At 40.6% G+C, this 24,454-nt stretch overlaps 1 protein-coding gene across 2 annotated transcripts; it reads left to right on the top strand.

Annotated features, from left to right (window-relative positions):
* Positions 1-16,547: 16,547 nt before the first annotated feature.
* SPX (spexin hormone) lies at positions 16,548-22,108 on the top strand. 2 transcript variants are annotated; one of them, XR_006020084.1, is made up of 7 exons: positions 16,548-16,690; positions 17,602-17,682; positions 17,801-17,858; positions 19,195-19,257; positions 19,896-19,979; positions 21,213-21,328; positions 21,779-22,108. XR_006020084.1 is itself a non-coding variant. In XM_042051032.1 (6 exons), exons 1-6 carry the CDS (start codon positions 16,685-16,687, stop codon positions 21,269-21,271), a joined length of 351 nt encoding a protein of 116 aa, XP_041906966.1. In that variant the 5' UTR covers positions 16,548-16,684; the 3' UTR covers positions 21,272-22,108. The 2 variants fall into 2 exon arrangements, 1 of the variants encoding a protein (XP_041906966.1); XM_042051032.1 differs by having other exon boundaries at positions 21,213-22,108.
* The last annotated feature ends 2,346 nt before the right edge of the window (positions 22,109-24,454 follow it).

Here is a 24,454-nt window from a genome sequence, read left to right as displayed (position 1 = left end):
TGCATGTGTTGGATGTTCTCCAGCAGTTTATTCTTTTCAGCCCGCAGTGTCTAAAACATCCGTGGGGTTTCGTCAGAGGCTGACTTTGCCACACAGGATCAGCACATGCCCTCCCTCACACAGCCCAAACCAAACCCATACCTCTATTATCGAGGAACACTCCACAATCGTTAACTTGAGTTCCTTGATATTCTGCTCCTTCTGCAGAGATTGTGGAGAAAAAAAAACAACAAAAAAAATTACATTTGATCCTCCGTTGCAGCAGTGAGAGGTATGATTTAGCTTGAGCAGCAATCTGATTATGACATAAAAATAGTTGTGAATTTAAAAGAATACAGTGAGTTACCATGCATATTAACTAATAAAAAGCACTCAGATGATCTTTTCTACCTAACTGCTGGAATTAAGGAGACAAACCCTCATTTCCAGGTGCTGTACTTTAATTTATTACTTACCTGGTTTCAGGTCCAACAAATTAGAGTTAGACAGAAGCACTCTAGTTTTAGCTTAAAACATGATCTATATTATATTCCAGCATGAGTTTTAATCCCAACTGACCCTGAGAACAAGTTGCAATGTTCCAAGTTTACTGTAATTGTTTTTCATTATTAGAGTGTAGCACTCCATAGATTAAACATGACCTAACAGAAGGGCTGAAAAAGAGTCAGCCCTCATGGTAGGAATGAGGAATTCGTAGAAGAAGAACTTTTCTTAGCAACTAGCAATGAGCTCCAGTCAGGTTATGCCATTCAAATAAAAGGCACTGCATAGACAGCAGAGAATTTATAAGAGAAAACAGGAATTTCGAGTAGGAGCTCTTGTCCTCTCACACCTTTATGAGTTCTTCCTACTCTCTCTTTAAAAATCATTGAGGTTTTTGAAAGAGATGAAGTGCACAGAAAGCTAAGCAGGAAAAGTGAGGTTTTAGAACCAGATTATCCTAATGCCAACAAGTAAAGCCAGTTTTCCACACCAGTTTCTTCAAAATTACACCAACCACACACGTTTATCCACACGTAATTTAGCAGTCTACTTTCAGAATTCCCATTTAGTCAATAGACTAAGAGAGTCTTGTTGAAATAAAATGATACTACAGAGCTCACAAAAGCTTTGAATCATTCAACTACAAGAAAGTGAAAGGTACTTTAAAAAAAAAAAAAAAAGAATTTAATAAATTTGTACCCTTAAGCTGCTTCTGGAAAAACAATCAACCAAACCAAAACTATTAAAACAGCTACAAAGTTATCAGCTGAATCACACTGGAGTTCAGTTCTCTTTGTTACTATTTGAATTCAGCTGCAGCCACTTTGCAGGGAGCCCAAGAGTCAAATATTTTATCAGGAGATTTATACCATGTTCTGCTAAGTAGAAACTCCACTAGCATAGAAGGCTCTTTGCATAATTCATGAATCCAGAGAAAGCCAACACGTTTGTATAGTCTTATATCTTTGTGTTCTTGTCTATAATGCAAGAAATGTTCAGTCCTCAGCAAAGCCTAGGCAATTACACCTCTGTAATAAAAGGACAGATTTCCTTTTCCAGTGGGCTCCAAGCCACCATTTCTAATTTGACACAAACAATTTCAGTAAAAGTCATGAAGGGAAAGACCTTCTGTAGGTCCCTGCTGAAGGAAGTAGACTTTAGAAATTTCTGGACATTTTGTCTGAAGTTTGCAAGTTTGTTTTAATAGGTTGTGATTTAAAAAAAAAAAAAAAAAAGAAAAAGCAAGTAAAATCCTGAAACCTTTAATTATGCTGACTCATAACCAGGTCCTAAAGTAGAGCTCGCCTACTTTGAAGCCATTTATAGGATCAGGTTCTGCAGTGTGAGAAGAGTAGAAATAAGAGTGCCACAGTGAATACTACTGCCTTGCCTTTTTACAAATCATCCCATCAGTGCAGACCAGGAACCTGGGCCAGTGGAAGCTGTCCCTGCCCATGGCAGGGGGTTGGAACAAGGTATCATTAAGGTCTCTTCCAATCCCAACTATTCTGTGATTGTGTGGTTTTCAGTCAGTAATGAAGTAAAAGCAACTAACCTGGATCAGGGTTGCCTCTTTATTCAACACAGTGCTCTCATAGATATGGGCTTGGATCTGAAGAACGAAAAGACCAAAAGTAAACCCAGCCATCAGTACAGACTATAATAAAAGTCGGTTCCTACTTGCTATTAGGAAGGGAAAAAGAGTATCAATGTTCCTTGCTTAGAAAAATCAAATTTTTCTTTGAGTACCTTGTGTGGTATTTGTTTCAAAGTACAAGTCTTGTACCCAAAGAATGAAAGCATTCTCAACTTTCAGACACCTTTGTTTCCTCTCATCTGTCCAGGCCAATATTTCCAGCAACATCTCCCAAAGCATGACCTTAATATACTTTCTTGAATAGTGAGGGAAAGGTATCTAAAAAAAGCTTAACTTGGAGGAAAGGACAAAACTTTGGACTGTTTCTATCAGCCCAGTTTTTAGCCTCCAGACAGCAATTTCCTTACTGAAAGCTGTCACACTATCCAAGCTATTACTTCATTGCAGTCCTTCAATGTAGAGAGGTTCATGGCTGTCTGCCTTCCAGCAGCAGGAACTCCCCCTTCACTAGACCCAAATGAACTGCAGGTTGACTTTTTATTCCTCCCAGCTTCAAAATGCTTACTTGAAGTTGTGCTGCATTTTTAGACAGCTCCAAAATCTTCTTTTGCAGCCCATCGGTGTCCATGCTGTTCCTAATAATCTAAACAAGACAGAGAGTGTTTAGGCACAGCTGAATGGATTGACAGCTTCTCCTTGAAGAAACCAGGAAAAACTGACATCTCCACCCCCAAGCTGCTGCCTACTCTCGAGCACTACCAGCATTTTTGCACATACATTGCATGTGTTTGCCCCACCAAAACTGCTTCTGCTCCTTTTCCCACCCAGAGCACTGGTAAAAGAGAAAACCCCTCAAAATGTGATTTATAACCACTACCAGACCTCAAAAGCTAAAGAAAATGCCCTGCAGCATTGTTTTCAGAAAGATGTGGTTTAATAGCTATTTGGACTAAGGAGCTTTGCAGAAAGATTGATCTTAAGGTGCTTCTTTTCATTACTATGTTGGATTTAACCTGTTTCTCCATTTCCCCCTGAATAGTCTGAAATACATTCGGTAAGCAAGCATTAAAATGTTTTATCACCTGATAAAAACTGGTTTATAAAATATTTGCTCTAATGAGTAAAAAAAAAAAAAAAAAAAAAAAGAGTAAGAATGAACAGGTTTCCTCTGAATAAAAAAAAACAAGCCTAGGGATACACTGCTAATGTAGCTGCATTCCCTAAAAACCTCCTGTACCTCCTTGGTCAGTGTCAATGGAGCCATCTGTGAGTGGAGACCCCACCCACTGCATTTTTTTTTTTCTACATATTTTAATGTTACAGCTCTATACAAGGTTTCTCCTTTGTATCTTAAGGGAGGAAAACAGAAGTGAATATGAAATGAAGTGCTGGATAGAGATTGTTTCAATATAGCTTTTGTGTATTTATAGCTGTGGGAACCAGAAATACATGGAATTTGCCTATAAATCTTGGAAAAAAGGTGGTGGTGGGAGAGAAGTAGCTTGTCCCTATGCTTCCCTAACCTCATATCCTTACTTATCCAGCAAGTGGAAAATCTGAAGCACAGCACAACCCCAAGATACAAAGTTTTATGACAAATCATCCTTTTAAAATGTTACATATTTTGATAACCTAATTAGCATGCCAGTTTTCAAAGTCTGACAAACATTTAATTTCTTAATGGCAAATTTTAGCTAGGCAAGAGCACATCAAATCATGACTTTATTTTACCTCTTCCTGGAGAGAAGTAACTTTGATGTTGAGAGACTGATTTTCTTTTTCCTGATCAAGTTTATGAGGAAAAAAAAAAAAAAAAGGAAAAGAAATAATAGAAAAAGAGAAAAACCAAATAGTTGGTTTTAGCATGTCAAATTCAAAAGGAATTCAAAAAGGAACAGAGCACAAACACATCCAGAGCTGTGGTGTTGAATCCCTTTGTTTCAGAGAGCACACAGTAGGGGGACAGCTGAGGCTGGTGCAGCTCATGAACCCTCACTGAAGGTACAGAGAAGGTCTTACTTCTGATTTTTAACAGCCTGAGCGGCCACAGCACTGTTACAGCAAGGTGTGAGGTGCTGTACCAGGCAAACCAAGAAGGAAGAGCACCTACAAGCTGTTTGTTCTGCCAGAGAATCTGCTCTCTCTTCTCTTCTGACAGGTTCAGGTTGTTTCTTGCTTCCTCTAGTTCTTCTTCCAGTGATTTGGCTTTCAACACAGAGTGTTGGATGCTGCACAGGGGGAAGCAAATTCAGAGAAACTTTAGCCAGTTAATGCTGGTTGTTTAGATAGGCTGGAAATAGAATATTTTTAGAAGCCACCAAGGACTTATTTTTTGGCACAGAGACTTAACAGAAGAGCAACAATCAAGTTTAAACCCATCATTTCTGCCCAGGAAGCAAAGGCTCATGGTTCTACTTCCTATTTGTCACCCCCTTCCACCCTTACAGTGAGGGATGAAACCCCAGGCAAACAAAGCCACGTTAAACATATTAAAATTTTAGCTTGTTAGAGTTAAATGTATCAGGTAACCTGGGCACAAACCCATCTTTACAACGCTTCACAGTTTGCAGTTGGAGAAACCATTTCAGTTCAGTTTTCCGGGATAAGCTCTGCACCATTTTCTTACCCTGATCTGATAAACCCCAAATCATGTGTATTAAAGTCACAATAGGCCCTTTTGCAAGCTAACTCTATCCTGCAGAGCATCCCAGAGCAGGTGGTCCCACAGAAGGGCACATGTCCCATGCCAGCTACCCTGCACAACTCTTGCCTTAATCTCCCCCAAAAATCCTGGGAGCAGTTTGGCAGTGGACCAAGCCATATCACAGTGTAATTAATTAGGCCAGATGAACACAATGAAAAATAGGCTTGTACTTGTGGCATTGATATGTCCCCAGGCTACAGAAACACTGAACAAGTGACACAACTCACCTCAGTCCTGCAAATGAGTAGCAAAACAGCTCTCAGACACTCATTTCCCCTCTGCTTGGCAACAAGAGTGTGGTCTAGGATTGGAAGCCTTCCAGTGCTTGGCTGTTCTCTTGGTAATATTAAGCCTTTTTTTTTTTTCCTTTTCTTTCCTTTTTTTTGGTTGCTACTTTGTTTGTTTTACCCTGAGATTTTTCCCTGTGTGTACCCACACCACCACATGCTGCAGAAACCTGGCTCTGAGATGAATGATTTTCTAAGAACCAGGAGGGACAGAGCAGAACAATCAGACAAGAGGGCTAAACCTTACAGATATTACATAAAGTCAAGAAAGCCACTGTGGTGAAGAACTGGTGAGGAGAAAAGCATGAAAGCAAGGCTGGAAGAACACAGCTCTGCCCATGGCAGGCCTGGTGCCATCAGGGTCCCCCACCTTTTTAATTGTTGATGTAGATGCTCATTATCTGCCAGGAGCTTGTTGTTGGTCTCATCCACAGCTTCCAGGGTGAGCTTCAGCTTGTTGTTCTCTTCCTGAAGCTTCTGGTTGTTGTACTGCAGGTCCGCAACACAGGCTATCAAGTCAGAGGTCTCCCTGTCCCAGTAAGAAAGCCAGGAAAGACTGAGAAAGGTGATTTGATCTACTGCAGACTTTTAAAACATCCTAATGCACAGATCAGAGGCCAGAGGAGAGCCCACAGAGGACTTGTGATGCTGCAGTGTCCAGTCATTTGCTCTGCACAGAGGTCGTGGAGCATCTTCAGGTCAGTTCTCCAGTTTTATGGACACCAAGAATAGTTTTGGTTTTAAGCACTTTTTCTGCTCCCTACAGCTGAAGTTTTCTGCCAGACAAGTGCCATAGCTGGATGTCTGTATCAAAATGCCTTAAACTAATCACCTCTTGGGCCACTAACTATGCTTCTGTATTCACTCTGCAATTTCTGGATCCTTTCTTTTCCCCAAGCCATCCCCCACTTATGCTTTCAAGCAAAACTTGAATGAGGATCACTCTTCTGAGATCCTGAGAAATTATAGGGAAGCATTACAGAGCAGATCTTGGATTTCTGACTATGCATGAATTGCAAATGAAACTTCTCCTCTTTGTTAAGTGCTTTGCTATTAACGGAGTCCAAGTCATAGACATAACTGCTACTACTATGATAAACCCAACAAGCTCCCTATCATAAGAAAAACAGCCCCAAACAAAACCAAGATCAGATTTTTCAGGGCATAATGTCTTATTGTAGACAACTAAGAATTTGGTGAAGGGAAGGAACCAGTTTAAACAGGGAAACACATGGCAAATCTCTGACCACAGGGAATTAAAAAGGCAAATTGACACAGAAGCACCCAGCTCTCAGTAGGAAAATTACTGGTGTGTTTTTAAGTCTCAGCAGAAGCTGTGAGGAAGAAGGTGACAGCATCAAGAGCTCCTGCAGACTGAGGTGAACATTAAACTCTGCCAGGATAGTGTTCCAAAACAGAGGTTCTAGGAACTTCTGTAAGTAATTCAATACTACATTCTGAGAAGGAATTACTTAAGTGGACTTACATGTCTCCTTTAGACACATCACCCCCAAAGGCCTCCAGGCTTCCTGATGTAACATTCATCCGGACATGTGTCTTTTTGGCTGAAAGAGGTGGGGGTTTTGGTTATAAAGCAAGAAAGTGGAGCTTTCCTGAACAGAAACAGAGGAAAACATCATGCACCTTCAGAGATGTTTCTAGGTACTTGAAATTCCAGGTCCTCCATGCTTGCTGATGATTCTTCAGTAGCACCTTCTTCCCTGAAAGAAGGGAGCATCAAGGGTCACAAAATCAGCAGGACACTGGGCTGCTTACCAGCTTTGTAACACAAAACTTCAGCCAAACCCAATATTGTGGACATGGTGCCCCAATAACACCTCCTTTCCAGAGTCAGGGGAAGTTTGTATCTCCTGTTTTCACAGATGCATTATGAGAGAAATTTATTAAAATGCTGTTACCATTTCCTCTTACGGTCTTCGATCCACTCTCCCATGATGGCCTGATATGTTTCCAGATCCATGGAGATATCTTTGTGCTCTGGGTCAAGCATGTTGCACAGCTCCTCAAGACCACTGTCCTCTGATCCCCGACTGGTTGTATGTCTCAAATAATCAACTATTTTGGACACTGCCACTTTTCCTAAAGCAGAAACAGGGGTCAGGCTCCAAAGCCAGGCAAGGCATTATAAAAAAACTGTAAAAGGCCACACTACTGAACTGCACTGCATCCAAGTGCCCTCAAGAGCTGCAGACAAGCAACTGATCCCTGCAATTGTAGTGTGTCCTGGAAAAAAACAGTTTAGAGATCTTGTTTGTTGTGTTGTAGGGTTTTTTTGGTGGTGGTGGTTTTTGGGTTTTTTGTAGTACAGGAATGTAAAAATCCAGTTTACTAATTTTGTGGATTTCAGTTCAAGAGAAACAAAAGTTGACACACAATACTAATCCTTTCTCTCAGGGCCAGGCTGGATGGGGCTCTGAGCAACCTGGGGTAGGGGAAGGTGTCCCTGCCCATGGCAGGGGCTTGGAACAAGATGATCTTTAAAGTCCCTTCCAACCCAAACCATTCCATGATTCTACCATGTTTGAGCTGGAACTGGGAGAAATTGTCTCGTGCTCTGAAGTGTCCCAAGTTTCTAACAGCATAAAGGCTGAAAGAAAGAAACAGTCATTTGCAGTGAGGGTAATTCCTAGAAACATGTTGCTCCTCTATTTCTCCTGCACTAAAACACTGCAAAGAAGAGCAGGGGAAGGGTCAGGCACCATGCAAAAGAGGCACAGACTCTTATACTTCTATTCTGCATCTGCCACAACAGAAGCACCTAAGCATGTCAGAGACTGGCATCTCTCAGGAATCATAACACGATCTGAACCTTGGAAATCTGTTGAGAGGAGACCAAAAGAGAGCACTGAAAAATCCCTGGCAAACCTGTGTGATGGATGTCACATGCACAGAAGATGGTGGTCAGCAGGTCCTCTTCGCAGATCAAGCTCACATCGTACATGTTGTCAGCTTTGTAGGCCAGTGTCTGCCTCCCTCCTGTGAAGAATAAATCTGTTATTGCCCATTTTTATTTGTTCATGATAACTTTCATTCCAGACGACTGAAACAACAAAACCAACTAAGCAGCTTCCCCTCTAATAAAAACAGAGCTTTTACTGCCAAATAACAACCAGAACTGGCCCTAACTTGAGCCTCTGAGCTGGAAATTACTTCATGCATCTACTTTTACATATGCATTTTTGGAAAAACTTTTTTATTCTTTCACCTGGAGTAAACATATGAAACAGGACATTTTAAGAGGCCAGGTATTTCTTCCCTCCCCCTCCAGATATATTGCAGAGAAATCATTATAGTTGAGTCAACTTGTTAAGAAAGCAGTCCCTAAAACAAACAAACAAAACACCCACAAAACCCCCAAACTAAGAGCAACACCCAAATTCATATATCTTCTAGGTTAGTCTATATTAATAGCCAAATCATAGTTTAAATTAATAGCCAAATAAAATTTGGTTATAAAAACAAAGCTACTACTAGTCTAAATCTTTTAAACTGTTAAAAATATCTCCATCTCTTAAACCAAAAGTTAATTACCAAATTAGAAAAAGGTTTTGCCTTATTAATTCCTTACTATTTACATTCACATCAATATTTTTTAGAGAAATCTTTGGAATTTCCTCAGCTCTTTTTGCAGTCTTATAAGGTTTGAGTGCTACTAAAATGTGTTGCTACCAGTTTAAGTGGTAAATAAATGTTGTCTATGTAGGCTGAGTGTTCAGATGTGTAGGATTTTGAATCAGGGGATGTTTTTCTTCAGCATTTTTACCGCTTTCGCTCGAAGGAAACATCTTCGGCACAGGAGGTTGGACCACAGCACTTTCTGGCTTTTTCTCAGATGTGAAGAAATATAAATTTGGACTTGATGTCAGATATTTCTGCTTGGACTGCACATTTTTAGGTTCAGCATTTGCTAGAGCACATGGTTTGTTCTGGGCATTGGCCTCCCTGGATCCAAAGCAGTATGGAGAAGAGCTCTCCATGGCATAGGGAGGCATCCACGGGCTGCTGGATCTCTCAGTGCTTTTAAGGATTGAGAAGGTGGTGTTTGCAGAGTAGGGGTCAGAGGTGGCCCCAAGACAAGGTGAGTTTGCAGAGAAAACACTGTCACTGTCAGGGCTGACCAAGGGTGAACAAGGACTCTCCCGATTTCTGCAGGTTCTCCCTTTCAGTATTTCTTCCAGGTTTTTTTTGGTATTGCTCTGTGGGCTGTCGAAGTTCCGGGACTGAAATTTTGGTATCTGCAAAGCTGGGTTGGAGACTTGGTCCATCATTTGGATGGATTTGATCTTCCTGCAGATGCTGTCGACTGGATTGCGGTGCCGTTTCTTAGCTCCGCATTTCAAAGACATCATCAATTCCCTTCTCTTGCCAAATATCTGGAAAGAATAGGCACAAGATACAAGAGTCAGGGCAATCAGCACACACATATTTATGCCAATTTTTCCATTCAGCAGCCACCTTGGAGCTTTTGCATCCAGTGGTTTGAAAACCCTTGTTCCACTTACCAGCTGTGACAGAAACCTTTAGGCAGGACATTTTGTTGTCCAGGGAACTAGAAGTTTATGTGCGTGTGGAAAAGTTAGAGAAGAAAGACATAAATACTTCCTGAAATATCACTGCTTATTCTTGAATGCCATAACCATGGCAGGGAGGTGAGTGGAATGAAAATAAACACTGAAGAACACCCTGCAAATTAGCAGAGGACATTTTAGATTAAAGCAAGTGCTTTAATTGTATTTGGGGAAGTGCGGAAGCAGGAAAAGGGAGGCCAACAAGAGTTTCAGCATTTCTGTGAGCCTACAAGAACAAAACCCCCAAAATCCAGTGTTTCTTTTGCTAATTAGCCACAGATGTCATGGTGCCACACTGGGAATTACACAAGAAACACATCCCACAGAGGAACCTCATCTTGTTTGTATTTTTATTATCTATTCTCCCAGGCAACATTCAAAAAAGACATTTCCTGCAAGATAAGCATGTCTCTGTGTGACTAAGGCATGGGAGGTTCATTTTGCCAGGATAAATCCACATTCCAAGTGAGGTTTCCGTGTCTACCCTGCACATTGCAACCACCTGAACCAATCAGCTGGGAGCTTTCAAGGGACAATGGGGACTCTGAGCTTCTCAACCCACCAAAGCAGCATCTGCTAAAACATCAGCACCAAGAATGTTCACTGGGGGAGGCCCTCAGCAGGCCTGGGACAGGCACCCACATCTTGGCTGAATCTTTGTCATTGGGAAGAAACAAGAGGTGAAACAATTCCAGTTGGAAGCAGCATTGAGATTATCAGGCTATATTATTAAATAATAATAACATACCAGATGAAGCTGGCTGAAGCTCCAAAGAATGAGATTTTAAGTGATTTTTTTAGGTGGAAAAATTAATTCCTTTTCCCAAAACCAGCATCAGGCTTCACTAGCACTTAACACTTGCATAATATTTTGAAGCAAGGAATAAAATCATATATAAGTATTTATTAATCTAGATTGAAATAAACATACATACCAAGTACTTTATTTAAACTGGTTTATTACAAGCTGCCTGCATGGCAGCAACTTAGTTTTATATAAGCAGAGGCAAGGGCTCCAAGTTTATTTTTCTGATATTTCTATAAGTAGCAATATTTATGTTAATGAAGACATCTCTAGCCACAGGAATACTTCAGGAAAACCACAATAAGGAAAAGCTCAGAACAATTTTACAGAAGAGACTACTTTTTAATTATGGCTGTCTTAAAAGATTTCATCCTCAAATAAATGGCAGGAAGTTGAAGCAATCTTCTGTATTAGGATGCATTATTACAGATGCATTATCTTTAAAGAGATAGACAAATTAGCTTTAAATTAAAATTTTTAAAACACTGCAATTAGATTTAAGACTGTTCTTAAAGTGCACAAGTACCTTCAAGCAGATACAACTAAAACTCTATTAAAGGGTATTTCACCAGTAAAAAAAATAACCAAACAACAAAAAAAACCAGCCCAAGATCTTATACTTACACTAGCATGTGGAAAAATAACTTCTCTTCCCTCTCTGAGGGAGCCAGCACAGCTATTTTAGCTGTTCCTCTGAGGAGCAGTAGCTGACTGAACTTCAGTGTTCAAATGAGCAGAGGGCTCATCTGCTGGAAAATCAGCTTTACAAGGTACAACTGCTGCCACTCAGCCCTCAGCTGAGAGGGTCCACCAGCTGCAACCAGGTTCTAATCTAGCATCAGGCTCCAGCTTTCTGGCCTTTTTACTTTCTTTTTTCCCTCACATCTCTCCTACAACTGTTAAATTAATTGCCTGGGAATTCAGTGCAACTTGAAGTCTCCCTGCTCTTCTACTTGTTTTTTAAAACAGCAAGGAACATTGTGATATAGGTTATTGTTGTGTCAAAACTTTGGTTCCTGGGATGTTTCTCACTTCTATTAGCAGTTCTTTTCTGCTTTTCACACCTACAGCAAAATTTCAGGCAGGAGCAGATCTCTCCTAATTTCTGACAGTTAGAACAGGGAATCCAGGAACTGTATGAATTTCATCACTCTCAGCACTTTTGAAAGGAAGGAAGTGTTGAAGTCTCTTGAGCTGATAGTGTATTAAATAGTCTCTGTGTTAACTGTCTGCTCTGCCCTTGGTTCTGTGAAAAAAAAAAAGAAAAGGAGTATCTTGTCATTAGGACCCTTAACTAATTCTTCTTTTTTTGTGTTATATTATCAAGACATGTGCAGTAGGTCCTGTCTATCCAAAGAGCTCTACGGCTCCCGCTGAAGTCCCTTGTAAAAGCCTATGCTTAGATGGCCACATCTCCTTTCCAGCCTGCAAACTGGAGAAAATTGGTTTTCAGCTGGTCTTTTCACCTGGTGTTTGCCCCAGACTTGTCCATTGCTGGAAAAAAAAAATGGTTGTACCATCCCATAGCTTACTGAACTTCAGAAGTAACACCTCTTTCTGAGATGTTTACACGTTCCAAAAGTTTGTGGATTTCCACTCTTTCCTGATGCTTTCAAACATCCCTCACCCCACATAATATATTTAAATTTTACTTATAATTATCCCCTTCACAAACACACTTGTGAGAAAAGCAGAGCCTGGACCTGGTTGCAGCACTGCTCACATATTAGTCCTCAACAAAGTCCCTGTTACCTCTCTTGTGTGAGGGGTTTACAAGATCTCTAACAGACTGGATTTTCTACACCTTGTTCTCTTCCTCAAGCAGGTTTTAGCACAGTTCTTCTCATACAGTCTAGAGAAAAGACAAAAAGCTTCTCCAGCAGATCTGCAGTGCTTGAAACACACCCACATTCAGACATTGAGGTGCTGAATGTGCAACAGAATAGTTCAATAAATTTGGGCCAGCGACTGATGGACTCTCTGATCATGCACCTGGTTTACACCAGAGGGTATCTCTTCCCTTCAGAGCTGCACCATGAAAATTCACCTTCCCAGAAAAGATAAAGACATCCCTACTTATTGCAGGGGGGTTGGACTAGATGACTTTTAAAGATGTACTATGGTTCTGTAAATTAGGACCTATTATGAAAATAAATAACACTGAAAAACATGTTTGTGTGGCATAAAATGTATTGATGGATCCCAGATAGGATTGTTTTGGTCAATAGGTTTTACAAGGCAAATATGGAACTTGTACTCAAATTTCCCCCTAGTCTGAGTGGGATATATGAGGTTAAAGTCCACAGTCAGCTTTGAAGGATCACAGAAACACAAAAAAACCATCCAAAAGGAAGATATTAGGAGGTCATACAGTTCATCACCATGTGTCTGGGCAGGATCAGTTGGGCAATGAGTCCTAAAAAGGGGTTGTCTAATCTGTTCTCAGAGTTTTTCAGTGATAACAAATCAACATCCTTCTAGGGCTATCTATATTTGACTTTGCTACTGGTAGGAAGCTTGCCTTACAATACAACTTACTGCAAATTAAATGCAAAATACTTCGTAATTTCCTACTTTGCAGGCTCTGCCATGACATTTTACAGCCTTTTAGGATGCTACAGTAGCACGTAGGAGCCAGAAGTACTCTGAGCTAGGTGCTGTTCAGGTGCCAGACAGAAGTGGGATGTACTTCCCAGAGTTACCAAACTAGCAGAAAAAAACCCAAACCAAAACAAACCCAAAGGAAATGAGAGTAAGCACAAAGGAAAGATCACAAGTCCCAGGAGATTTATACCTTGACGGCACCAGTGTTTGCTGACGCACCCACTGACCACCTACACTCACGACAGCTACACCTTTTACTCAGGAGCAAGCCACAGATCACTGGTGTCCCTGCCAGCAGTTAAAAATACACAGGCACAATGACTGTATCCTGTATTTTCAGGGAAATATTTGGGAAAGTTCACGGTCGTGGCGTGAGTCACTGAAGTAAATTCGACCCCACTGGTTAAAACTCCAGCACACGAGAATGTTTTTCTCTCACCTCAGCACTGAACTTCAATGCCAGAAATTGGCTTTTTATCACTTACAGTGCCAGGATATGCAGCCTGTGCCCTTTAGATCATCTCGAAGAATAGGAATAGGTTATTTTCTTTCTAATAAGGGGTCCTGCTGCTATAGCAAGCTTCCCTCTGCTTCCTTCACTCAGGGTATTGATTACATGCCAGAGCCACTTCCTCCTCCAGGTGAATCAGCTGAGAAATGGCAGCACTGGCAATGAGTGTTTCATGCACAGCTCATCCTCCTGAAGTGCCACAGTTTTTTAGTGTGTTATGATCCATAACCCAATTATAGGCTGCTTCATTTTTCAAGAGTAGGAGCTCACATGTGCCCATACACAACCACAGCTCTTTTGTGAATGCAAACACTCTCAGTACCTGCACTGCCTTCCCAAAACATTGCCTCCTGTCCCTGCTTGCAAATAAATTGTGTCCCATACGCCATCCTAGAAGTCTCTGGGAAGGGTGAGGTGACCACCTTCTCATAGGATCATGGCAAGAAAAAGCTTTGAAGGGAGAAGCCGAACCTTTTAAATTTTGGTCCTTGAAGTAGAATTGACAAACCTGGAGTTCTTTGTTCTGCACGCAGGCTTCTTACAGATTTCCAAGATGATGATCTTGAAATACACTTTTGTTTGAAAACCAAAGCAACTTGAAGTCACTGGTCATAGTAAAAATAAATGGACTTAGAGCCAAGAGTCACAAAGGAACAGACAATTTAAGGGAAAAATAAAAACCTTTTGAAATTAAAAAAATAACAAAGCCCCATGCCATTTTGGAAATACAATTTGAAATTGGGTTCATTTCACCTGACGTAAAAGGTCAAGGTCAACTGTCTCTTGATATAGTTTGCAACTAAATTCCTGACTTTTAGATACCTTGGTGCCACTAAGGCCTCTGATGGTACAGCAATAAAACCATTCAATTTAAGATGATGTTGTCAAGATCCTGCTTTTGTTCTGGACTGGTGGTCACCTGTCCCTCCAAGGCAGTTCAGATTTTGATCTGCTCAGTTCAGCTCCCTGCTGCCCTCCAGGCACCTTCAAAAAAGCCCCAATCTCCACAAGGTTCCAGTGGGACTCAGAATACACCCAGGTTTGGAAGAGAGACTGAGACTCCAGCACAACCAAGTCAGAGTAGTTCAGATTTTGCAAAATGGTCAAAAGACAAGAAAAACTGAAGCTGTTTTTCTACAGCGTGGTAACAACACAAATCTTTCTCCATGCCTCCCATTCTCCTCCTCTTCTCCCCAGTTGCAACAGGAGGGCTGAGCTGGTTGCCCCCCCTGTTTATTTTGTGTTATCTTGTCTCATTCCAGTGACAGGAAAAGCAGGGTTTATTTTCAATGCCAGACACATTCCGGTTTTCCTACCAGGAGGACAACCATCCTGAAGGGATTATACTTCACATTGCTCAATCCCAAAGGCAGAGGGTTAATTTTCACAGGCTCAGCTGAATATTTTGATTCCAGCCCTGTGGTCTGTGTGTAAAGGGGAGATCTAAAGTCACTCCAGAAGGGAATAGAGGAGTAGCTTTACCTTTTCCAAGCCTCTGCATGTTAAATGTCTCTGGGATGCAATGCACAGCCCCCTTCTAAGGCTAAGGGTTAAGCATCATCAAGAAATGTCTCTGATCTGTCAGAGCACAGGGAAAAGAGCAGGGAAAATGTAAACTTCACAGTGAAGTAGATGCAAGTAGAATCCCTTCTGCTGGCTAGGATGCATCAGGGCATGGCCTTTTAAAAAGGATAAAGCTCTAACAACAGCTCCCAGCCACCACAGGAGCTGCTTGAGACCAAAACCTGAACTGCCCTCTGATTTCTTGCCTCTACACCAGCATGAGCTGCAGCTGATGGCAGTTCTGTATACTCAGTGAGCAATTCTGCGCAGCATGAGCAGAGAAAAGAGCGATACCCCCCAAAAGCTGGACAGAAATTGCACCTTCACTTAATAATGTGCTTTGGAGCAGTGTCCACAGACACACAGTGCCAGGGAGGAGCTCACAGTGAGCAGCCTGTCTGCACATTCCTCCTTGGACTCCACATTCATGAGCCAGTGTCTGCCACATGCACGGCCTGACCTGGATGTTTGTCACACCACAGGCTGGCCCTGTTCGTGAAGCTGCTGCAGTAAACTTTCCATTGGTCAATCTTCTAATCAGCAAATTTCTACCTGCCTGTTTGCTTTGCTTCTCCTTCTGCTTCCATCAAGTTTACAAAGGAAAAAGTGCAGGAGGAGAGACGATAACCCTGGCTATAGAGCAAGCAAGGCCAGGCATCAAGTGTGATTAGCTCTTTGCCTGAAGACCAAACCCACTCTCCATGACTGCAGTGAGCCCAACAATCACCCAGAAGCAGCTCATGGAAATGACTTCTCTGATCCCTGCCTTTTCTTCTGTTCACTGCTTCACTGTTTGACCTATTCAAGCCCATGATCTGGACTTTTACTCCAGCTAATCCATGACACAGAAAAGTTTTTCTGACTATGAGGAGTTCAAGGTCTATTGGTTTGGGTTTTGTTTGTTTGTTGGTTTTTTGCTTGTTGCTGTTGTTAAGCTTTGTACTTTTACTTGTGTGTAAGAAACCTAGATGCAAGAAATCATTAGAGAATCACACCATAGACTACATCCTCTACATATATGCGAGGAATAACCTCAAGCTAGTGACACTGGGTAAGTCACTTTTTTCTTGATGCTGGCGAGTCATTTACCAGCTTTTCCAGCCCCTACAATGGATAGTAATCTGATATATGATAGATTATCCTGGGTAAACTCTCGCCATCCATATTAATACCCACCCTGGCTGTGATTATTGATCATCCAGCAGGAAGGTGATGCATTGCAAACACACAGGGCTGATGCTGATGTATTCAGGAGGTGTTCACCTGGTTAATGGGGTGCATCTCCAAGTGCATCCATCTTTCAATCATTTCAATCATGACTTCCTGCAAGACTGCAGGTTTCCCTCAGGAGTCATCAGACCTTCTGCTTTTTCATCTACAGGGCTGACAAGAGATCCCTTCAGATTCCTCCGCCCTGCCACGGAAGGGGAGGGCACCTCCACTCTGAAGATTTAAAAAGGGACCCCTGGACATGTAGGAGGGAGATCTTGTGACACATCATCCCGAGGAAAGAAGACTGAAGGTTTGTCACTGAGATAAGTATGAAGGTAAGTGAGAATTTTTTGGTGTGTAGGAAACATTCAGTTTGTAATTAATGTTTTTTGGGTTTTTTTCATGTGAGTGCAATGTTTAGGAACTGCAGGGAGGCTTAATAACTTTTCCTTAAAAATAACCTGAAAGAAATATACACACATATATATAATGTGTATTTAAAAAAACCACCAGTGGCACAACATGCTCTCAAGCCCAGGATGAAATAAACCACTGTGAAACATAAAGTTAGATGCTCTGCTGCCCATCACTGTTATCAATACGTGAATAACAACATGGTCTGTGTGAACAAGCAGAGATGCAACTTGTGCACAGAGGATTCATGCTCAATGCTTCCATTTGCATGTCCTGCATCAGTGAGCAAACTCAAAGAATTGAGAAAACCCATCTTCTGACTTGTGTTAATCATGGCTGATATTGATAGGATGCTAAATCTAAAACATTTTTTCCTTTTTTTCTTTTTTACCTGAGGAAGTAGAGATTTGGTCTCCTGGTTGGTTTGTTGGTTTGTTTGTTTGTTTGTTTGGAATGACAAACCCCCTACATTTGCTTGTTGTCTACAGTTTGGTAAAATCAAGGTAGATTTATACCATCCTTATCCTTGTACCTTATTCTCATTTCTGGAGGATTTGATATCCTTGCAAACAGGAACACAAAAGGTGCTTGCATGATGGCAGTTCTCACCAGGATGGAATGGATTTGAGAAAAAAGAATAAAGTTCTGTTTAACATTAATCCTCTGATCAGATCAGCGTGCACTGCAACACCCCTTGAGCAAGAGGAGGTTTGGCAGCAAGACAGGGACAAAGCAGCAGCTGGAAACACCCTCATAATTTAGATGTGAAGTTGGGAGGATGTGCAGATGTGAAAGGCTTTTCCTGCACCTTGTGGTTCTCTGTTGTGCACAGGGGCTGCATAAACTCACAGCGTCTGCCCTGGCCCTGTTCCTGGCTGCATCCTTCGTCACCTTCTCCTGGAGTGCTCCTCAGGTGAGCTCAGGCTGGAGCTCATGAAGCTCAGAGGTTGGTGCCATTAAGTATTTGCACTAATTAGCAACAGCATGGAATGTTGACATGTCTCTTTTCCCTCCTATTTTTTTGCATAAAGACTCACTTCCAAAGGAGAAACTGGACTCCTCAGGCCATGCTCTATTTGAAGGGTGCACGTAAGTCCCGAGCTCTTTCCATTTTGAGGAGATAATTTTCTCCACCCCTGGATTATTCCTTGGGGCCACACAAGCAGGAGATCCTGAGGATGCTGTGGAGGTAGAAGTTCTGAGGCTTGCAGGGAGGTTGTGTTAATTGCATGGTGCTAATTATGTCAAGGTCACACCTTTGGTCCCTGTACAGGTAATCCACTTCAAAGTTGGACTCAGTGGTCCTTGTGGGTCCTTCCCACTCAGAATATTCTCTGATTCTGTACTTAGTTATTTCTTCTTGTCTCTGAAATTGTGGCATTGTCAATATTTTTTTTTTAAAGAAATCAAATCAAAAAAGCACGCGTTGAAAGAAGAAAAGGAAAAGAAAGGGCTGAAAATGTATAGGGTTTGACACTTGATTGTAAAACCTATTGCAAAAGCAGTTTCCTTATCTGAAATAATCCTAAAGGGGGTTTAAGACATCCTGGATATAGTTATCATTCCTTATTCCCACTCAGGCTTTAGTGAAACATCTTCTCAAGCAACAGAACACACATTCCTGTTTCAAGCATCTTGCAGCAAAGTTGGTGTCAAGACCACAAGCGACCTCTTCTAAGGAGAACTTAGATGTCAGTGCCACAAAATTATGGTGTTACAGTTGTGTGAATGAAATTTTGAGTTTCTACTGTTAGTCCAGAGTTAAAGAAGAATTAAATATGAAAGATAAAATTTAGAGCCAAAGAGAGATTTTGTCCTTCGATCCAAATCATCAAATTTAACAGAAATACTAACATGAAAAATTGTATTCTGAATTGTTGACTTAAAATTAAAAGCTATCAGGGAGGGCAGGTATTAAGGGAGGAAGAAAAAAGTTCCCTGTAAATTAGAAAAAAAAAAGTCATAATCCTGAGAGAGTGCAAAAGGGAGACAATACAAATAATAGTAAAACAAAATAAATACAGGCTCCAAACAACTGTAAATATAGCTGAAAGTTCTAGCGACTTTAATACAATTATTTCTAGTCAAAGCAAAGATTTTGACTCTTTTTTGTTTGCTTGTTTGTTTTAAATTTTTCCGACTGAAAAATGCACTGTGTTACTTCCCTACTGAGCTTTTTATCATTCTTTTTATGCATAAGAAGCAATGGGATTTTATTGTGTTAGTTTGGGATTTTGGTGGGTTTTTTTCAATTTATTACAATTTAAATTTTTTACAATTTAAAAGGCAGTACTCTATAGTCCAGTAAAGAGACTGAAGGCTCTTGACCATATAGAAAATTGAAAACAGGGAATTTAGGGATTTTGAGGTTGGAATTAGAACAAATTTGGAGGCTGTTTTCACCCTTCTCCCACTGCTTTTGTAGAGGGACGTCGCTTCATCTCAGATGAGAGCCAGAGGAAGGACCTGTATGACAGAGTGCAGCTCGGTGAGTCCATGAGCACAGGGGTGTGGGACCCATCCACCTTCCCTCAGGTTATGGGAGAAATCCATGGAAATGGGAGGGGATTTGTTTTCCTGGAATCATAACCAAGGAAACAACGAACTCCCCTTTTTTTAGTCCCTTCATTCCAACCAGCACATGACAAAGACTGACTTTCCTCTCTGGTGCATCTGTGTGATTTCATTTACATAATTTCCAGACTGACCTGGCTGCTAAGTGGGATTTTCATCAGTGCTTTTGACTTTCTTTAAAAACAATCAAATCAAGCTATTAATTGTGCTGAAGTGACAAATAACAGAAGCAGATGACATCAATCCACACTAGGCAATGTTTCTGGAGGGATCAGAATGTTGTAAAAACAGTTAGGAACAAACAAAAACGGAAAATGTTCTTTTTACCTTCCAAAGGATTTTGAAATAACCTCCCTTTAAAAAAGATTGCTAATCTCTCTTTTGTTATTTATCAGGCTGGTTTTTAGCAGACACTGCTATAGAATGAAGGACACAACAGTATTTTCTTGTCTTTGGGTCCCTAGTTGTAGAAATAATAAAAAAGCAAAGAACAAAGTAAAGAAATGCCATCAGACACTAACAAACCATGCGCCTCTGATTTTTTCATTCTAGAAACACGCAGCCAAAACACAAATCCTTTATCTCTTTCTGAAGCTGCTGCACTGTTCCTTAGATCCTTACAGAAAGCACAAGAAGGTAAATGCACATTTTATCTTCCTCTAATCTTTTAAAAGTGGTTTTTCAGTATTTCATTTACTAACAATTTAGCAAATCAGTCTAAAAGGTCTGTTTTGAATGAAGATACTGTTCCACAGAGTGCATTGTATTGGAGTGGGCATTTACACAGATTAGAACATGAGCCACATAATGATAGCAGGTAAATATTTGTATATCATGCTTTTAATTTTCTTTTCAGACATTTTCCTGGTTTGGATTCAAGGGAATGGCTATTTTTAATTGAATTTTCAAAACCAAATCTTTACTCAGGTTCCTTTTTCTCTGTAATATTGTTTGCTTGTGAAATTTTTATTCCTCTGCTGGATTTGGTGCAAAAGTTTAAAAGAATCCATAAGAGTCCCAGGAGAGGAGCTGTTGGTTTCACATCACCAGGCTGAGACCCTAAACCTTTGCTCTCCATGTCCTCTGTCCTTAAATCTTTCACCTCTTCAGCTACCACAGACTTTTTTTTTTTTTTTTTTTTGGAAATGGAGCTGGGGCTCTGTGCTCAGTCCTCTCTTCCCTACCCTGGCAGAACTCCGAACAAAAAAAAATTCAGTGGCATTTTGGAGAGAGAGAGAAAGGCAGAATTAAAAACAAGCATAGTGCTTTGGATAAAATATATGAGCAGTTCTAAAGTTAAAGCAGTGAAAGTGTCATTTGTATGCCCACAAAATCCTCTGAAGGTGGATTTTTACAAATTTTAGTTGTATTTTCCTGCCTGCTGCTGCTGTGGGAGAAGAGATGGTGGACAGCAACTGAGAAGAAAGGGTGAAATATCTGAGAGCAATAAGCAGAACTGGAAGCTTGTTTGGAAAATACTGTGTGGAATAACATTTCCATCACTGTAGTAGGGAATAACCAGTCAAACCTGGGTAAGCCATGCACTTTCAGATCAGCTGATTTTAGACTGAGGGCAGTGTGCAAATGAAGAACAAATCCATTATTTTCTTCAGCATGAAATTTCTTTGCTGTGTGCTAACTTACCCCTGCGGACATGGTTTGTATCTTTGTTCTTCAGCAAACAGAAAAATTCCTACATTTAAAAATGAGAGAAGACATGATTGTTTTTAGAGGTGCTGCTTCTCTTAGCTGAGCAGTCACACTGCACTGAATCTGTGCCTGAGGCACATCTGAAAGCTGAAAACTTTGGCTGACTGAACTTTCCCTTATCTACAACTTAACTTCTCCCCATTGTGTGCTGTCTTACAGCGGAGGAAGAAAACAGTGATCACCCTGGCTACTTGGCAGACAATCTATCGAATTGGTGAAATTATTTAAAACGTCTTTAACATTTGTACAGCTGTGAGCCTGAAAGCATAACTTTTGTAAGTAGAGTGTTTCATCCATTCTCGCTGAAGTTCCCAAAGGGTGAGGTGTTTGCACATTGCAAAATTTTGAAGGCAAAGGGATTAAAAGGTATTAGTTCACATAAGGAAAGCATCTGTGAAGTTCCCTCTTTCTTTAGAGCATTTTCTATGTCCCATCCAAAATTTAAAATACGTGGTACCATCTAACCTGAAAAGATGATTAAAACTGTCTTTTTGGATGACCATTTCATTAAAAACAGTTTTTCAGTTATCATTGGGAAGCCTTTTACCACCTTCCACTCAGCTGAATATTGAAGCTTTTTAAAATGATAAAGATTCCTTCACCACTTCACTGGCGGCTCTGTGGGCTGCTGATGGTCAATAAATTCAGTGAGATGTAAAAACATTCCAACTATTTGTGACTGCAAAGCTGGTGACTTTTAAATTTTTTTTTTTTTTTTTTGGCAGATATCTGTCAGCACAAAGAACAGGCAGCAGCACTTACTGCCCCAGTTCATTCATGCAGAAATACTCTGCATAATCCTATTGAGCAAGCCCCACCACATAAAAACAGTTTGGGGACAGGTCTTACATTATCAGGGCCTCGTTAATGACTGCATTGTGATTGTATTTTTTTTTGTTGTTCTTTCTTTCTGAGTTGTAAAACTGGAATTATACATAAATTTGTTAATTACCATTCTGTGCGGATAAGGATGTATCTCACATTATTTATGTAGTTCTGTGGTCTTACTGGTAAGCCCTCTGTAGCTCTGAAGTAATTAAAGAGTAGCCACATGATTTCTGTGTCCAAGAAACTATGTTTTATTTTTTTAACCTTCTACCCTAGTCATGCTCTTCATCTTCTAATGTTAAGTTCCCCTGATCTTTCTCATAACACTGCTAATTAATTTTAACTCACACTATGATGTTGCATCTCCTCAACACAAAGAAACACAGCTGAAGGGACAGAGGAATTAACTTTTATCATGGGGTTAGAGGCACTTTTAATAATTATTTATAGTCTGTATCACTTCATGGAGGAACATAACTGGAGAAATCAAATGTCCTGCTTTGTTCATTTTTAAGCACTCATATATCTTCCAACAGCAGTGTTTGTTGTATGACAGAACACATTCAAGATGAACTTTACCTCAAGAACAGTGCTATCCACCAGAATCCTTTCATTAATTTAATTGCCCTTTGTTTAGAGCATATTTGGAATATCTCAGGTGCATCTAAAGTGATTTTCCAGCATGTTTTACAGGATCATCAGTCAGTGCTCAGACAAGAAGTAGCATAGAATCAGGGAACAGAGTCCTAGAGTGGCCTGGTTTGGAAGGGACCCTAAAGATCCTCCAGTTCCAAATGCCCTGACATGAGCAGGGGGACCTTCCACTAGAAAAGTGAAAAGTAGAAGGGATTTACATCCTTTGGTTTATCAGTGTCTTGAAATTTATATGCCTCTGCCTGTCCCAGTGATACAGAAACTGTACTCACCCTATTCCCAGCTGACTGATTTTTGTACGTGTTCCTGATTTAAGGGCTCAAGCTTAAACAATTCTTCACAAATATTGTGAAATGGAATAAACCTTCTGCCTCGCTGGTGAGCTGCTTGTGAAACCCCAGTATTTTCCATCTGGAAGACAATCCCTTATGTAACAGAGAGCTGCTACCAAGCTTGTCAGGTGTCAGTAACTGTTGGGAATGTGTGGCATTTAATTTAGGCAATCTGTCGCCGTGGCTGAATGAGAAGCCGTTCCCCCAGTGCTATAAATTCAACAGGCAGAAGTGTTCTGCTGTAGATAAATTGCCTTGTTACTAATGGTTAATCCTGGAATCAAGGCAGAACTAACATGAGCCCAAGGCATGGGGCAGAGGTCGCTTTGGCCACTGCAGGACCTGAATCTGAGAATTCAGACTAAACCTATCTCAAAAGCTGTGCACTCTTTAACACCAGGAGGGTGCTCAAAGCATGTGAGTGTGCTGAAACACACACAGCTTTCCTGCTCTACAACAGAGCTTTGAAATACAAGCCATAAAGATGGATTTATCGATTTATTTCTTTATGAAAACATTAGCTTTCAATCAATATGCCCTTTAAATGTTCTTTCTTCGGGACTCTCAGCCATTACATCCTTTGACTCTGCAAGGGAACTCTGATTGAGAGCACTTTGTGGAAGAAACACAAAATGCAATTGTTCTCCCCTTAGTAAACTGTGTGAAGGAAAATATTTGCAGTATCTCTGCCTTCATCACTTTTATATGAAAAATTACTCATTGTTTTAATTACCTCTTAAATGGCTAAAGAAATAGTGACTCCTTTTAATTCCAAGTAAGATTTTACCATAAAAGCCTGGACCTGATTTCTGAGAATAGTTGTTCTTTCAGGTATCCAAATCAGCTCAAGAATGAAAGTCCAATTTTAAAACTGATTTTAAGTGGCCAAATATACAAATAGGCACATTGTCACTTTTATTCCAAATGTCCTTTACTAAGAACCATGTCATCAAGCATTGGTTAAGTGCTTGAAAGGTAGGAGCCTAACCAAAGTTGGACATCTAGGCTTCCCCTGGGATTGACAGGAAAGGTAAATACCTCCAAAGCTCACATTGTCCTACCTGCTGAAGGACAGGCTGAATAAATTCCTGGAAATGTCTTTTCTTGAACAGCATGAGAAATTTTTGATGCACAAACTTGCAAAACAAAAGACTGATCTCCTTCCTAACGTCTTCATGTCAAGATGTGCTTCTGAAGAGCCTGTTCAGGCACTCTGCATCTCTAGGAGCTGAAATACTTCTAAAAGCTTTCTGTAAGGCAAATGAAATGTTTAGTTCTTGTTGTGAGGATCAGTTATTCCCCAAGAACTTTGACGTCTCAGGTGCTTTTCAAAAGCGTGTCTGGAATTTTTTTAGCTTTATTTATTAGGATTACATCTCTTCTAGAAGAAGTGAAATAGAGCATGGACTGATAGAAATTACTGATCTTTGAATGCTGTCACATTGCTCTGTGGCATTTTGTCTGCAGAGGAAGGTGCTACTCAAGGAAATTTTGTCATTCACTTTAGCCAAGTTACATTAATTTCCTCCCAAACCAGTTTGTTAGCAGACTTAGAATCTACAACAAGATGAAAATAAAAGAGACATA

This window comes from Corvus kubaryi, unplaced genomic scaffold (genome assembly GCF_017639235.1).
Source record: "Corvus kubaryi isolate FWS band 111438036 unplaced genomic scaffold, C.kubaryi_AGA036_p1.0 74, whole genome shotgun sequence".
NCBI lineage: Eukaryota > Metazoa > Chordata > Aves > Passeriformes > Corvidae > Corvus > Corvus kubaryi.
Note: the sequence above shows the minus strand (reverse complement) of the source record. Positions and strands in the feature narration are given on the sequence as shown.